Below are 18,137 nucleotides of genomic sequence, written 5' to 3' on the forward strand. Positions count from 1 at the left end.
CAAATCATCAAAGCAAACTGATGTGATTTCCTAGGCCAAGAGGCCTTTCTAGACAAAGTGCAGCGGGAAATTCAAGTTGCATTTCACGCTCGAAAAAAGTGGCCTAGCGGAGCTCGTTATTGAACGTCCGCACAGTACGACAGTACAATCAATAAATGTTATATATGTTATAGTTTAAACTATAATGAATAACAAAAACATTACACAAGAGGTCGCACATTTTGTTTTTATTGGCCACGAAAAAAAGACAAACATGTTATGTTGATTAATTAGTTTTTACTTTTGTAAAATATAAGGGTCTGAGGCCTGTATATTATGTTCGAATAAAATCCCTGAAAAGGGACTGGGATTTTATTGACTAAAAAAATAAAATAATACTTGATAATGAAAATTTTTTTATATTAGTCATAGTCATATAGTCATAGTCATATATACTTTATTGTCCATTTAAAAAAAAACCAGAAATGTGATTTGAAAACTGGAAAAATACAAAATATAAATATAAAATACAATTTACAAAACACACACAAAAACTTAAGAGGCTAAAAATTGTTAAAATTAGATAAATATTAGTATTATTCAATTATATTATATGATTTATTATTATATTGCACTAACGATGAAGTTAAAAAAGTAAAGTTTATATAAAAGCGTTAAAAATACATGCGTGAGCTATAAAATAAACAAAAGCGGTTACGTTTTATCTTTGTACTCTGGAGTTATATAAGTGTATAACATTAGGTACAAACGAGCACCTAAACCGTTTTGTTTTGGTATTAAGTGCACGTAGTCTTATGCCAGAATTCATGAGGGCAAATTGTTTGTGAAGAGGATGTGTTTCATCCTCAATGATACTTTTTACTTTTTTTAGCACATTTTCTTTATACAAGGATTCAACATCAGGTAAGTGCTCTCCTACTAGTCTAATTGCTCTATTTCCTATTCGATTAAGTTTAATTTTATCTTTTTGCATTGTATTACCATAAAAACAAACATTACAAAAAAGTATTACACTGAGAATTACAGAGTTATAAAACAATTTAAGTATAGTTTTGTCAATTTGTAGGTACTTCATTTTTCTTAAAATAAACATCCTTTGGTTGGCTTTGCATGTGGCTTTATTTACATTATTTATCCAATTTAGCTTATTGTCAATTATACAACCCAGATATTTGTACTCATTTACTACTTCAATCTCATTTTCATTTATAATCAGAGGTTCTAAGGGTTCTTTAATTTTCCTAAAATCAATTTGCATTTCTTTTGTTTTCTTTATGTTTAGCTTCAGGTTGTTGTTGCAGCACCAGTGATAAAAATCACATCTTAGTTGTCTATAGCTTGTTTCATCATTGCCAGTAATGTATCCAGTGATTACTGTGTCATCTGCATATTTTACTATACAACATTCATTTGAATTGGCTCTGAAACTGCTGGTGAACAGTGAAAACAACATTGGGGAGATAACAGACCCTTGTGGCGTGCCAATGCTAACAGTTCTTTTATCAGATAAAATACCGTTTAGTTTAACATACTGGAACCTTTTTGTTAAGAAATTATATATCCATGAAGTCAATGTGTCGTTTACGTTCATTTCTTTAAGTTTGCATACTAATGAACCAGGTTCAACGGTATTAAAAGCACTAGAAAAATCTATATACAAACATCTTACATATAATTTAGGCACATCTAAATGTTGGTAAATATTGTGTAAGTGGAAGAGAACAGCATCTTCAACACTTCTATTACTCTGATAGGCAAATTGGAGAGGATCGAGAAAAAATTTGGTCTGATCAAGCAACTGCCTGAGTACAATCTTTTCTAGGCACTTACCAACATTGAATGTGATAGCTATTGGCCTATAGTCATTAAGTTCCTTGGGATTTTTTATCTTAGGAATTGGTGAGATACAGGCCGTTTTTCATTTATTGGGCACTGTACCACTTGCTAAACTCTCATTAAAAAGTTTGGTATATATCGGTGCCAACTCTTGGTTGCAGTATTTAATAACACGATTTCCAATTCCATCAGGGCCAGTACTTTTACCAGGCTTTACTTTGGCGAATACATTACGCACATCAACTACATTTATGACTGCATTGTTTACTAATGAAGTCTCATTTTCGCGGATTACTTTGTCTTCATTTTCATTTTTGGTAACTAATATCTCGGATGCAAAACGACAGAAAAAGTTGTTTAAGTCATTAGCGAAGTTCTCACTTCCATGTACACGCAATATGGTTTCTTTGTAGCCGGTTAGTGTTTTAATTGCTTTCCATGCTGCTTTAGGATTTTTGTCTTTAAATTTATTTTCTAGTGTTTTTTTGTATTTCAGTTTGCTATTTTTTATACACTTGTTTATTTCTTTTTGAATTTCTTTGACTTTAGGAGTATCTTTTCTTATTTTTATATTATTATATAACTATTATTTTAGGCATGACTTGTATGGATTTAAGCAAGACGGTACGATCGAATTGAATGTGGCTGGACGTTCTTTCGGTATTGGGACCACCTGCAACACTCTGAATCGATGTTCTATAAATGAGGATAACGGGTTTAGAACCGCCATAACAATAGCGCACGAGATGGGACACAAGTAAGAAATGTAATCTTATACAAATAATGAATGTTTATATAACATCTAAATATATTCAATTGAATTAGATTGAATATTAAGTCAGGCCTACCTTTGATTCACATTTAAAAAGTAAAATTTACCATTAAATTTAACATATTTACATTTTAAACAATTATATATATATACTCTATAATATACTCTACAGCTCACTATGTCGGTCGGTATGTCGGTCGGTCGGTCGGTAAACACTAACTTGAGAACGCGACTCCAGCCATCTATATAGCCTTGTTTATAATATATTAAATAATATATTTATTTAGATTTTATAAAATCACCTACTGTAGATTAAGTCAACAAACGATCACGTCTAACGTAGAGTTGTTCCCATTTAAGTATTATTTAAAGATAGTTAATAGTGCGTACTTCGTTAATAGTGCGTACTATTGCACACCATGTGACCCACAATCGTCCAATAAAATGACAGGAAATTATTTATTATGTTTTTATTGTTAAAAATCACACCTGTTCTTATATACGTATCACGTGTAATTTTTAATTGGCCTAACGAAAAAGTGATATCTAATGGTGTTAAAGCGCTCTAATGCACGTTCAGCTTTTTGTAAACATTTTGAGAATTTTTGCCACGCGACGTAACTGATCACGTTCGGAAATTAACTTGTTGGGCTCGCCGTCTATAACTGTTCCGCGTCTAAGACTGGATCACTGATTTTTTAATTAATTAATTTTTAATTTAGCTTCCCAGACTGGCATTCATCATTAATGATTTATGAATATATTGAATAAAAGTAAGTGTGTTAGAAAGTAATTATTGAATGTTTTGTATTCGTTGAACGGAGATGTTTTATTTGATCTATTCAATTTTTAAACTCATGAAATATTCTCACCATCCAACCTATAAACATTCAATGTATACCGTCAACTAGACAATGAAAACGATTAATTAGTTTATTAATTTTCTCAGTACTATACACACATAAGATATATTGGGTATAATACATTTTATCCATCAATTATATCAGAGCATAAAAAGAATGTAAGATAAAAAACTATTCCACACACATCAAAAACCATTGTAATTTACAATGAATCACTCTTGTATTGTAATAGTCTTGGAATGTTTCATGACGGGGGAAGATTCAACGATTGTCTCCCAAATAAAAACATAATGGCAGCAGGTACTGCAGCGCAGGGCTTTGAAGGAATCCAGTGGTCGACATGTGGTGCCAACTATCTTAAAGAATATCTACAGTAAGTATTATTTGAATTATTTTAAATGACCGTGGTGTATCACATGCATTGGGTGGTGAAAATATATGCTTTATAAACTCTCAATATTTTGTCCTTAAATGTGATTACTTGTAAAATCATTGATATCCTAGTTTGGACAACTTGGCATTTATTTGGTAACTAACTAATATGGATATTAAAATGTTGACCTTTGACCTTATGTCAACAGATGAAATTGACCTTATGTCAACTGATTGATTAACAGGATGAGAGAACATCCAATTTTTGTTAAATATTAGTTTTTATTTGGTAAATTGGTACGATCTATGATTGGTTAATATTGACATTTGACCCTTAATCACAAAGGATTTTTTTTTCATAAGGTGATTGAATAGTATAATCATAACTATGTAATAAAAGACCAAATTGTGCTTCAATAAATTTGTTATAATACATATTTAATTTAAACATCTTTTGAAACTAACTTCCGCGACAGAGTGGGCCGTTTTGGCCCAAGAAAGAAGACATTTTAGACGGCTTGCAACATGGCCAGAGATCCCGGTCCTAACGGGACACAGATATTAATATTCACAGAATTGCGTGTCTGGATGAAAAACAACTTTCTTAAATTAAATGATGAAAAAACAGAATTTGTTCTCTTTGGATCAAAACAGCAGTTGGAAAAACTGCCACCAAGCTTTATTCACATTGGTGAAACCCAAATTGACCCGGCTAGGCAGGTTAGAAATCTTGGAGTTGAAATGGATGTGGGTATGACTATGATTTCTCATATCTCAAAAACTATTTCTGCGTCGTCTTTTCACTTGCGAAACATCCGAAGGATTCGCAAGTTTATAAATGAGACAGCAACTAAACAACTTGTTCATGCTTTTGTCACTTTACGACTGGATATGGGAAACTCTTTGCTACATGGGATACCACAAAAACAACTCCACAGGCTCCAACTGATTCAAAATACAGCGGCACGAGTTGTTAAAAAATTACCAAGATATGGACACATATCAAATACTTTGGAAATACTGCATTGGCTCCTTGTTAGGTACTGCATTGTTTTTAAAATATTACTCTAATACTCTTTGTTTTTAAGTCTATAAATGGCATGGCTCCTGAATATATTTCTGACATGCTTAGGCTGTATGTTCCCGGACGTAATCTGCGTTCTAGTGACTCGCTGCTTCTACATCAGCCTAAGTCTCACCACTCATGGGGAGACAGAGCATTCTCCGTTACTGCTCCTCGTCTGTGGAATGCTCTACCGAGCTCTATAAGATTTTGCAAAACTTTTGATACTTTTAAAAAATTATTAAAAACACATTTATTCATTAAGGCATATGGAAATCACGAGGTTTCTTAAAGTTGTTTAGACTTAGAATTGTTTTGTATACCTTTTCTTGGCCAGCATTATCTTTGGGGTGCGTCTGTCTTGGTTGTTGTCTCTGAGCACCCGGTCGTCTGTGGCAAGGCAAATATGTATCCTGTTCCTTTGTTTGGTCACCTAGGTAGGGGTCCGGGACCGCGACTGAACGACAACGGATGGGGACCCTCCAAAGAAATTTCATTTTATTTGTCAGGAATTTGTATGATTTATTTCTTTTTTTTAAATGCGCCTTGAGCACTCTGGAGTGGTATGTGCGCTATAAAAATCTTATTATTATCATTATTCCTGCCAGCTTACTCAATAAAACTCGGCTATAAGGATTTCACTCGATTTTAAACAAAATGTCATTAGATCTCCCTATGTAGTTTTATAATACTATTCCCCACAATATATTTCGATGCTTTATGGCGTATATTGATTTAATCTTTATTAATTTGCAGTATAATTTTTATTCATTAACTACTGTACCTTCACACGCGCGGTCCGATCCGAAAACAAACAAAAAACTAATGGCTATCCACTAACGGCCAACATAGTTGAAAAACAGGTACTGTAGTTGCAAGGTGAACTCGTGAACTCATCGTGAACCCGGAAATGACTTTGACCGCGTACAATTGAAATTGAGTTGAAAATATACCGATGAAATCAGTCAATCCCGAAGTTTTTCCATTGTGCTCGCCTATGTCAGAATTTACCATAATTTATATATAGATGATTCATTAGAAGATTTGAAAACTACACACATTTTTAACGACCATGTCCATGCATAAAAGCTTTTAAAATGTGTCTGAAAATCATAAATAATACTAAACCACCTGATCGGTCCTGAGGTTGGTTGCTACCGGAAGGTTCAACTGTATATTATTGTAATTATGCTAAATAAATGAAATGCGAAAGTTGCCTGCTACTAAGGTTACGATGCCAAACCGTTGATAGTGCGTGAACATTTCATTATATTTCAACAGATATTGGGGTGTTAACTGTTTAGACAAAGTGAGTCCTGGATTTATTGATATCTCGTTGGATGGTCGCTTACCAGGTGAAATTGTCAGCCTCGATGAGCAATGCAAAATGGCCTATGGTGATAACAGTTCAGCATGCATTTTTGAACAGGTCAGATGAATGTCGCAATTAATATACTTTTTAGACTTTCTGTCTTTTAACAAAGCTTTTATTCATTTATTTTAGGATTATGTTTAACAATAAAAACTACAAATGTTACTTGGTTTTAAATCCCACTATCAAAATGTATAACACACCTGAGTGTATCCTTTGCATTTCAATTGTTACGTATCAGCACGTGCCGTCCAGTATTACTAATTAGTTCTACTGAAACGAAAAGTGATTTAATGGTGATATTGAACAGTTCTATTGAACGCTGAGTTCCTTATTTTTTTTACGTGTTTGTCGACCGATGTTCGAAAAATAATGAATGGTTTTTTTGGTTGTTTAATGGAAAGAATATTTCATAAGTTGAACATTTGTTCTATTTAAATATTTCTCAAATTTTTGACACAAATTTATTATCCACAATCTGAACAATTATTTTGGCTGTGTATCACTCAATAGCATAAAAATTACACACAATTTTCAAACAATACCGATATAAAGTATCACAGCTGCTGGAGTGAATGATTTTCTTAGTATCTAGGCCTATAAAACATTATACTATTTACTAATTATCTAAAGCTTTAAAACAAACGGTATCAATACAATGTGACAGCTTTCTTGTACAATTCTATCTAAATTTAAGAAAAAACTAACTATATTCTATATGTATTACTAGCAAATGTGCAAAACACTTTGGTGTCGGCGGAGTCCTGATGACGGGTGTCAAACTAAAGTAAACGCGGAACTTGAAGGCTCAGAGTGTCTTCCAGGGAAGGTAGGTTTGAAAACTTGTTTTACACCACACTATTAGTACTACTATTATTTAAACCTATTGGCTATACATGATATGTCCTTAAATTATGTATATGTATGTGTTTATTTTATCAGAAATGCAAACAATTTGTCTTTAGAAAAGTCGCCATAACTGAAGATTACATTAATATTATATTATAATATAGAATGTCATACTATACGAAACTCTCTTATGTTTTCTTTCGGTATGTTTGCCAGTGCCACGTAAATACCTTTACTTCTTGAGTTTATCTCTATTTCATTTTCAAATTATATGAACATCAACATGTTTTCTTTATTAAGAGACTTCTTATACTGTATAATTTGCCATTTGTATGTTTGGAAGCAAATAAATGTGACATACTAAATACCATTACTATCCGCGATTGTGATATGTGTTATGTTGATGCGGTACCTTGTAATTATTGACCACATCCCTTTCTCTTCATTTGTTACTCCATCTAGTGGTGTCGAAAAGGGGTTTGTGTAGACGTTGGGTCCGAAGGCCCTGCACCCGTGGATGGTGGCTGGTCCGATTATGACGAGTGGACTAAATGCTCTCGATCGTGTGGGGGTGGTGTGCGGAGTAGGAGACGCCGATGCGATAATCCACCGTAAGAACTTGTAAATTAATTCAAATTTCAAAATAATAGTTGGTAAGCGTATTATAAAATGACACCGAGAGAACAAAGAGGACTGACTGAATGTTGTCTTTAAAAGTAAGTGTATTAGTTGAGGTACTAACTACCGAACTTGTTTTGTAGGCCAGCGTATAATGGTAGGATCTGTGAGGGAGATGCAGTTATGTTAGACATTTGTAATCTTCAGGTAAATATCACGTATGATGAATTCTAGACCTGATTCAACATTGTATAATGGTAGAGAGGGTAATATTTTGGGATTGTACGCTCCAGACCACCACGCTAATAAATTTCATTTGATTGGAAGACTGTGGACCACATGGCGTGAAATAGCAAGCACAGAACACAGGGTGCGTTAGTGGAGAGTGCGCCGCATCTCCACTAACGCACGAATTAGACCTGTGCGTTATTTGTTTATAACATAGGTCTATAAACTATTTTCACTTACTTTTTTTAGTGAATATATGCATATACATAGCCTATGAGCTAAGCAACACTTTGCTCGGCGACCGTGTAGCCTAGGCCTAGAAAAACAGTCGTGTACCAGAAATTACAAGATCACAAGTGGTGTGTTTGGTTTTTTTTAATGTGGCCGCTGTTCAAACGACTCAGTACTCGTAAATCATGCTGCGCCTAGCGCGATCGGTAATCTGTCATGATTACACGCAGTAGTGCTCTGTTGTTATGCTTTTTTGCTGCGCACTTTTTGAACTCCAGTGCATGATAGTGCAAAACAAAAGAGCGCACACGTGACTCATTTCAGCGAGTCTGATTGGCTACATCCTTGAACCCATGTTATAATACGTACTATTTAAAGATCTTGTAATATTACTTTTTTTGTGTACGAAAAAAATATCTTCTCCATACGAAAACAAAATATCTGTGTGAAATCCAATAGCAGCACCGTCTGTTGTTCTGCGAACGGAAACAACAAAAAGATTAGAACAATGGCAATAACAAGAATAATTTTACTTAGATGTTATTATATCAAATAAACGCTTTTCTGCAAGCCAGATACAATAGTAAAGACTTAAGTTGTAAACCCGAAATCTTGCGTTTTTTTAAAATAAAGTCGTTGATATTACAAAATAATGCGGGTTGTTTCCCTGTACCTAAATACGCAGACCACCACCTGGCCGGGTGCGATTTTTTTTTTCGTACATAAGTTGGGGACCCCCTCATGAAACGTCACAAAATAAACATGAATAATTCATCAGTTAAATTTTCTTGTTCCGTGTGCACCCAAGCGTATAGCAACAAGAAGTGATTACACAAGTGCGGTACGATTCTAGGCCTCCTATCTCCGCTGTTGTTGCGGCATGCGATTTCATAGAAGAATAGCGGCGTTTTGTGTGGATTGTCGAAATAATTAGCCTTTAGTTTATGGTGTTTTTAATATAATTTATTACTAAAGAATTACGTGTTAAAATTATAGTTTCTATTAATACTATTAGGCCTAATTATTAGTCTCTAAACCCATGTCTATTCTAGTAGTAGCTGTGTGGGTGTGTGTGACGTGTGTGTGTTAGGTATGACCAAAGATAGTTACACTATCTTTGGTATGACACAATCCGAGTAATAAGTCAGCAAAATTAAAGCCCCATTCCCTACGTTTTTTAGATCTAATTTAAGATCACAAACTATATTTAATGTAAAAATAATACTATATGGTCCTATTGCGATAACTTTTTTCGTCTTTAAACGGTTATAAATGTGAAAAATAAATCGATTTTAATAATTATAGCGGCCCGCTATAAATCCCAAAATGCATTGCGCGCGGATTGATATTGTTGTTTTTCACCTGTAATTCGCCCACTTTTCGATCGATCGTGAAGCCAAAACAAATGGAAGACTCTAACTTTTCAGCGAAAATACCGGGTTTTCCCCAATTTGTATCAACGGAGTCTGGCAAAAATAGAAAGACAATTAATGCAGCAACTATACAACGTCAGGCTAGGTATATAGCTAGCGTACGATGTTCGTACGTTACCGATGTTTACCAGCTAGGCCTACAAAACTAAGCCTAGCTAGTCTAGGCCTGAGACCGTCCACGAGAGGTCGATCGCCGCGAGCTACTTAGGTAGTGCATTGTTTCTCACTTTTTATCATAATTTACCATAAAACGTACATTTAAGACAAGGAATGACATGGTTTAATGTTTTTAAAGTGATATATATGTATTATTTTCCAAAAAACGTCCAAAATTGCAGGGAAGGGGTCTTTAAACAATAAACATGACACAAAAATACATTTTTTATTCTCGTGGGTCAAATCTTCCCATCTCATATGTTCATATACGCGCATTTTTAAAGTTCCTTTGAGTACATGCATATTGTTTGATAATAAAATAGCAGAATTAAAAAAAAACAGTACACAAATTATACACATTCTTTATTCTTGTGGGTCTAAGCTTTCTTTGGGCAATGTCCAATGAATTACTACTTAGTTTAATGTCTTTCCTAGCTGTCGATTAGCCTCGACTCGACACATTTTGTGTGAAGAAGAGTGCGCGAAGGCAATCACGTGAATTGACTTAGGCCTACTGTAGAAAGTGTAATCACTTCTTGTTGCTATACGCTTGGGTGCCCACGGAACAACAAATTTAACTGATGAATTATTCATGTTTATTTTGTGACGTTTCTTGAGGGGTCCCCAACTTATGTACAAAAAAAAATCGCTGGCCGGGTTCATAATGTAACTTATATTTTCTATGTTTAGAATTGTGAAACCTCACAACTTGCATTTGTACAAGAGCAATGCGCCAATCAGAGTGATCATCCTTCTGGAGAAGGCTTTGAATGGCAACCGAATTATTATTTTTTTAACCGTAAGTAAAACAAAATTAATCATTATTTACTGAATCATGGACAGATGAAACAGGAGGATTTTGAGAATTGTATTACATTTTTTCGGAATATAAATGATATAAATAAGGTTTTCGATCATGCCGTCAGTATACAGATGCAATAATTGTTTTTTAATATGGCTATGCTGCGAATTTGTCATGAATCTCCCTACTTAATCAGATTTTATAATACTAGAGGGTTCGCTCGTTTCGCTCGCGCACCCTCTAGTGGGTTTATCCGAATGGTCATCGAAAACATGACCAACGCCTCTGGAATTCGAGACCCGGTTGACACCTATGCATATGACTGATGAGTAATTGGTACTAATCATAACGTAAGATGCAAATAATATAATTGTAAAGAACAGTATACGTATAATCTATATATACATTTACGTAAGGGCAAAATTCGGTAAATCGCGCGTTATTTCTAGAATGTTTACTCGATGGTATATAAAGTTGGTTAGAATCGCGGTACTGATTTTAACCACCTGATGTAACCCTGTGTACTAATTAAATTTAGTTAGATAATTACTTATTGACAATTAAAACGAATTTAGGTTCAACGATTTGCCCCAAATAGGGGTGTTTTCGGATCGTGGTATACACTGTCTAATGGATGTCGTCATGAAAAATACCTGCACACAATAATACGAGGATACTTCGCATTTTCCTATCTCCTCCTAGGATAATTGTTTTTAATAGCTGATTGAACCGGTTGAACAGCTCGAGTACAGTATCATAATGTTGAAGACAGGTCGATTTTCTTTAAAAAATGCTATTTTGATAGATTTAATATACGTTTATACAAATGTATTGATTTGCGATGAATGGAACATTCCAATCTCTCAGACTCCCAGTTTGTAGGTAAATGTATGAGCCCTTGGTTTAACACAAGTAGGTAAATTTATGGGCCCTTTGAGAATAAACTTATAATATAGTGTTGCAATACTTTGACAATATTGTAAATACTGTACGTATTAACCATTTTTGGTCGCCATTTGAATCGAAATTGTTACTGTTAGATATATAAACAAAATATACAAAGAACATTTATTACTGTAACTGTGGGTAGATTACTGACAGCTGCTTCTCAACGTTTGTATTAATTAATAATTATAAAAAATATAAACGTAGTAGTGGTGTATCGTTACATGTACTTTACTATTTCATTCGACTATAACAGGAACAGTTTTAAAAGAGTATTATGAATCGTAAATGTTTTACTGTGTTTAGTGGTATATTGATAGGCCTATAAAACATTTAAAACAATATTTCGTTACTGAGTGGCTAGAGAATATATTTTAAAATTGTTCTTCCCATCTTCTTCTCCATCCCTCAACTCTACTGCTATATACAAAACACAAATTGGGTTTGTTTAAATGAGTTCAAATAAAAAAATTGGACTCATTTTTAAGACAAGGCCTAATTCCTAGGGTGCTAATTTAACATAAATCATCGTGTCTAATTATTCGTTTCTGTAAACGACAATGTACTATAGTCCTGCGGTACGTACATTTTTTATATAGAAATGAATGTGTATTCGAGAACCATCTGTGGACACGACCTAGATGGTACGCGAGCGAAGCGAGCGTACCATCTAGTCTATATATAAATGTACGTAAGGGCAAAATTCGGTAAATCGCGCGTTACTTCTAGAATGTTTACTCAATGGTATATAAAGTTGGTTCGTACTTTCGGTACTGATTTTAACCACCTGATGTAACCCTGTTTACTAATTAAATTGAGTCAGATAATTAGTTATTGACAATTAAAACGAATTTAGGTTCAACGATTTGCCCCAAATAGGGGTGTTTTCCGATCGTGGTATACACTGTCTAATGCATGTCCATCGTGAAAAATACCCGCATACAATAATACGAGAATGCTTCTCATTTTCCTATCTCCTCCTACGATAATTGTTTTTAATGGCTGAAAACCGGTTGAACAGCTCGAGTACTGCATCATAACGTTTTTATTAATTAATAATTACAAAAATATAAACGTATTAGTGGTCTTTAAATGTACTTTACTATTTCAATCGACCATGAGACAGTGACAGTTTTAATAAAGTATTAAATCGGAAATGTTTTACTCTATTTAGTGGTATATTATTTATAGGCCTATAAAAAAATATTTCGTTACTGAGTGGATAATAAAGAAATATAAAGAATAATTTAATATAAAGAATATATTAAAACAATTTTCCTCTTTGTACCTATCCTCATCCCCACCGCTCAACTCTAATGTTAGATACAAAACCCTAAACTCTAATAGATACAAAATTGGGTTTGTTTAAATGAGTTCAAATAACAAATTTGAACTCATTTTGTGACAAGTTTCTAGGTGCTAATTGTGGTTTACTACATAAATCATTGTGACGTGTCTATTTGTTTCTGTAAACGACAATGTTTTATAGTCCTGCCGTACGTACATTTGAAATCGCCAGTTTTTTTACGCTGAAATTACTATGTATTCGAGAACCATCTGTGGGCACGAACTAGATGGTACGCGAGCGAAGCGAGCGTACCATCTAGTATACATAATTATTATATTATTATATATATTATCTGAACGTTACACACAGGAGGAAACCGTTAATAGGAGTCATAACTCACTGAAACAGTCTCTAACGTGACCGTACCAAGAGACCAAAAACATAGTTTATGAAAGTGGGTGACAGTGAGCGGGGCTTTAACATTTGTATCACAATATATCATGACAACAGCATCTTGTTAAAGCCCCATTCCCTACGTTTTTTAGATCTAATTTAAGATCACAAACTATATTTAATGTAAAAATAATACTATATGGTCCTATTGCGATAACTTTTTTCGTCTTTAAACTGTTAAAAATGTGAAAAATAAATCGATTCTAATAATTATAGCGGCCCGCTATAAATCCCAAAATGCATTGCGCGCGGATTGATATTTTTGTTTTTCACCTGTAATTCGCCCACTTTTCGATCGATCGTGAAGCCAAAACAAATGGAAGACTCCTAACTTTTCAGCGAAAATACCGGGTTTTCCCCAATTTGTATCAACGGAGTCTGGCAAAAATAGAAAGACAATTAATGCAGCAACTATACAACGTCAGGCTAGGTATATAGCTAGCGTACGATGTTCGTACGTTATCGATGTTTACCAGCTAGGCCTACAAAACTAAGCCTAGCTAGGCTAGGCCTAAGACCGTCCACGAGAGGTCGATCGCCGCGAGCTACTTAGGTAGTGCATTGTTTCTCACTTTTTATCATAATTTACCATAAAACGTACATTTAAGACAAGGAATGACATGGTTTAATGTTTTTAAAGTGATATATATGTATTATTTTCCAAAAAACGTCCAAAATTGCAGGGAAGGGGTCTTTAAATTTTGGAACAAAATGATCAAATAACAACTTTCGTAGCCGACTTATATATCGGTCGTAGTAGACACCATTTATAATTATAAATAGAGCAAGCAACAGAAATAATACAAATTTAAACAGTAAATGTGTTTCCCTGGTAGGCCTACCAGGCCTCCTATAGTAACATTGAATCGCACTTAAATTTGATTAAATGATTAATAAATAGCATAAATAATTAGTTCAATTAGCCTCCTATAGTAACATTGAATCGCACCTAAATTTGATAAAATGATTAACAAATAGCATAAATAATTAATAAATACATAATAGTTAAACTACTAAAACAAATTGTATTTCACGTAAAGTAAAGGCTTTATAATTTATAGTTGAATATCCAAAACATATAAATTGTAGTTCACTATTCAGTTGAATCACTAAAATCACATTGTAGTTTACGTAAAAGTAATAAAGGCCTTCAATAATAGTGAAATTACTAAAACAAATTGTAGTTCACGATCACTAAAATCACATTGTAGTTCACGTAAAAGTAAAGGCTTTCAATAATAGTTAAATTACTAAAACAAATTGTAGTTCACGTAAAGTAAATGCCTTTAATCAATATAACTGATAAGTTGAATATCTAAAACAAATTAATTGCAGTAGGCCTAGTTCACGATACGTTGAACCACTAAAATATTTGTATTTAATATTGAATGGCGCACCAACGGCTATTTTGCCGGAAGTGACGGACCCGGAAGCCAGTTGAACAACAGCGCGAGTGTATGAAAATAACCCTATATTGTGATATCCACAAATTTCGATAGGTAACGCTAAATTTTGTCGTTGTAAAAGACACAAATGGAACAATAGCGTAGTACTGAAAACTAATGTTATCAAATATACGTTTCGCGGTACATCTAAGATAGATAAGGTAGGTATTCAATGTGGAGAATTTATACAGAAGTTTTTCCATTGTTTTATTTTATTTTATTTTATTTCATACTCATCCAACAGCGAGTAACCCGCCAATTACAGGATGGATAAACTATTTAATAATTTCACAAGACAAACATATACACAAGATGCTCTACATAAACAAAGACTTATTATTGAGTCTTTGGGAGTGGAGTTGTAAATTGTCATGAGAAAAAACCCTGACATATGACTTGAACTTGAACCCAGGACCCTTAGATTGGTAGCCAAGCATCATAACCACCAAGCCACAGCTCCACTCATGTGGTCGCCTATGTCAGAATTAACCATCATTTATATATAGATTGTAGTGGCTGTTGATTGGCGTGGCGCTGTTACAATCAATTATACGTAAATAGAATGCATAAACGGGCATAAACCGAATAAGATTTGTAAACGTCGTTCACTGCGAATATAATATACGATGGAGTTTAGCAATGTGTCGTTCTAATGTAACAATAACAATAAAGCACGAAATTTCTTGGAAGTTGTTGATGGTATGTACAAACAAACACAAGTGATATACTTGACAAGTAACACACTGTAATTATGTAATGCTAATACTATATTTTATATTGTTATACAGTTAACACCTTCTGTAAACTTAACTGTGCTCGAAAAGAAGGAAATACACATCACCTACTTGAATTTGGAGAGTTCATCGATGGTTCCCGATGCGATTCTAACGACACTTACAATGCGTATAAGATGTGCTTTTCAGGTCGTTGTGAAGTAAGTAGGACAATCCTTTGAATTAAAACACAGAACTAACCAACTAAATGCTTTACTACGACAAATCTTTAAAACAAATAAACAAAAACCTATAGATTGTTATCGGAATGCTAATATGGTGGAGCCTTTCGGTTTGCGACGATCAAAGATCTAAAGCCTGTTTTCCTGTCGACGTTAAGTTACGTTTAAAGCCTGTTTTCCTGAGAGTTGAAACTCCTGTCTTCTTTCTCAACGTTGTGGTAACGCGCAAAAATGAATAGAGGACTCTCCTGCCTCTACTTGTAGGCTGACAGTGTAGGAGACGTGGGCCTAGTCATACTAATATCTCTATACTGATGGTTCTTCGTTCTCAGTAGGCCTATCCTATAGTCCAAATAACATTTTGGACTAGGCTGAAAACTTAGACCTACCTAATATCCCCACGCCTACTTTCCGGAATCTCATTTTATAGTCACTTTGGTAAGGCTTTGACCGCGACGCGATGCAACAAAAATAAATGTAGTCAGCAGAATTTGCCATCAATTATGTGACGTCATGTGCTGTATCGCCATGATGATTGGTCAGTTCTTGCGTTTTAGCGTTGCGATATCGCTAGAGTTGAACTGGATTCAACTCTTGCGATTGTTAACGATCGCGGCATGTAGCGTCGATTACCGTCGATTATTACACCTTTTCCTGTAGCCGACATTTTGTATTGTCGTCGTTAGTTAAAAAGGTACCTTTTTTGATCAAAGCTTTTAGTATGTATATATGTAAATATGCACATTATTATTGCATGTGAAATTTAAAATGATAAAATTGTGAGAAAAAAAATATTTCTAAATTTATAAATAGATTATTAAAAATAAATTTGTTAAATGATAATGTATGTATAAACTATGTATAAACAAAAGAATATATGGAAATATATTAAAAGAAAAAAAGTATTAAAAAAGTGGAATGAACCCACATAAGAAAACAAAAAGAAGAAAAGGTAGACGGAAATTTGATGGGTTATAAAGGGTAATCTGTGGAAAAAATGTTGTTAATATTATTAAACAAAAAAAATCAATGTTAAAGGATGAGAAAAATATTATGTTTACAGTAAACAGTAGTAAGGTATAAGAAAGAAAATGTATTGTTAAATGAAAATATGTTTGCATAGATACATCCAAAGAAAGATAAAATGGGACAAACCCATAGGATATATTAAATTAGATGGATTTATTAAACATAACATATATTATAATTGTAAGAAAGCTTTGTTAATGAAAATGTATTATAGATAATATGTATAAAAAGAGGAAACTATGAAGAGAAAAGATAAAAACAAAAATCAATGTGATAATGTGTAAACAAATGAAATATAATTATGTATAGTATATTGAAATGAAAAATATATGTAAAGAAAACATATGTATGGAAATAAATGTGGGATGAACACACATAATTCCTGTAAATCGTTAACATGTAGGTCCAGCAGGCGACGACCGACGACACATCGATTTACCTGACATAGGTTGGTCATCATTTGTCCCAAATCGAAAGCTCCCTTTCAGTGAAGGTGTTTGAATAGCGATATAAACGTCTCGACAATAATGTATGACTGTTAATGATGACAAAGATTTAGTTCTAATTGTTCAGATAGGCTTACTCATTTTTACAGAATGTTGGATGTGATGGGAAATTAAACTCTGAAGCAGTATTTGATAGATGTGGAAATTGCAACGGTGATGGCAGCAAATGCACAGCTACGGAAGCATCTGAGACTGTTGGTGGTGAATCTTACAGTAGGAATATTTTTTAAATATTATTAAACAAAAAATACATTCATATTATACACATTAAATCAAAACTATGTTTAAGGGTCGTTCACACCTGTTGCGGCACGGTTCCGGTCCGGCGTCACCAAATATAATCGAACGCCAATCAATATGTGCCATGCAGACAGCATGGCATGTGAATGAACGGTTAGTCGTAGCAGCTCCGCTAAATATCCTCTAAAATGTTACTAATATTTAACTATCATCAAGTCTAAGTATATTTGAACTGTGAGTATTTCATTTGTAGTATACCACATCTTAATTACACGGTGAAATTTTAAGTCAGAATGCCAAAAAAAGAAGGAAATAGTCCTAGCCCCAACATCACCTGAGCCACCAATACTGGAAGCCGCTGTCCCCAAAACCGACACAGAGCTATTGAGGCGTGAACGTGTAGGACTAACAGATCTGCGCGGTATTCGTGACCAGCTGGATTCGGTCTTGCGTAACCAACAAACCATGCTTACGAGGATGGACACCCTTGAAACCAAGCAGTCTGAGTTTGAAAAATCAATTGAATTCGCATGTGCTTCAATATCGGATTTAAAAAATAAAACTGCTACTTTAGATGCGAACATTAAAGATGTTTCGGCTGATGTTGGAAATTAAAAATAGAAGTTGTCAACGATGCATAGACAACTGAATAAGCTCGAACGGCACTCAAGATCTTACAAC

General features: G+C 34.0%; 1 protein-coding gene across 2 annotated transcripts in view; it reads left to right on the top strand.

Moving 5' to 3' along the window:
* The window catches only part of LOC140055052 (A disintegrin and metalloproteinase with thrombospondin motifs 16-like), a 51,938-nt gene that overhangs the window by 11,381 nt on the left and 22,420 nt on the right, over positions 1-18,137 (top strand). For both annotated transcript variants that reach the window (XM_072100224.1, XM_072100226.1), the window contains 9 exons: positions 2,432-2,593; positions 3,704-3,844; positions 6,188-6,335; positions 7,009-7,107; positions 7,590-7,738; positions 7,889-7,952; positions 10,484-10,592; positions 15,515-15,660; positions 17,306-17,429. In XM_072100224.1, coding sequence (XP_071956325.1) covers positions 2,432-2,593; positions 3,704-3,844; positions 6,188-6,335; positions 7,009-7,107; positions 7,590-7,738; positions 7,889-7,952; positions 10,484-10,592; positions 15,515-15,660; positions 17,306-17,429 — 1,142 coding nt within the window. The remainder of the gene's footprint in view (positions 1-2,431; positions 2,594-3,703; positions 3,845-6,187; positions 6,336-7,008; positions 7,108-7,589; positions 7,739-7,888; positions 7,953-10,483; positions 10,593-15,514; positions 15,661-17,305; positions 17,430-18,137) is intronic.

The sequence above is a fragment of the Antedon mediterranea genome, chromosome 7 (genome assembly GCF_964355755.1).
Source record: "Antedon mediterranea chromosome 7, ecAntMedi1.1, whole genome shotgun sequence".
NCBI lineage: Eukaryota > Metazoa > Echinodermata > Crinoidea > Comatulida > Antedonidae > Antedon > Antedon mediterranea.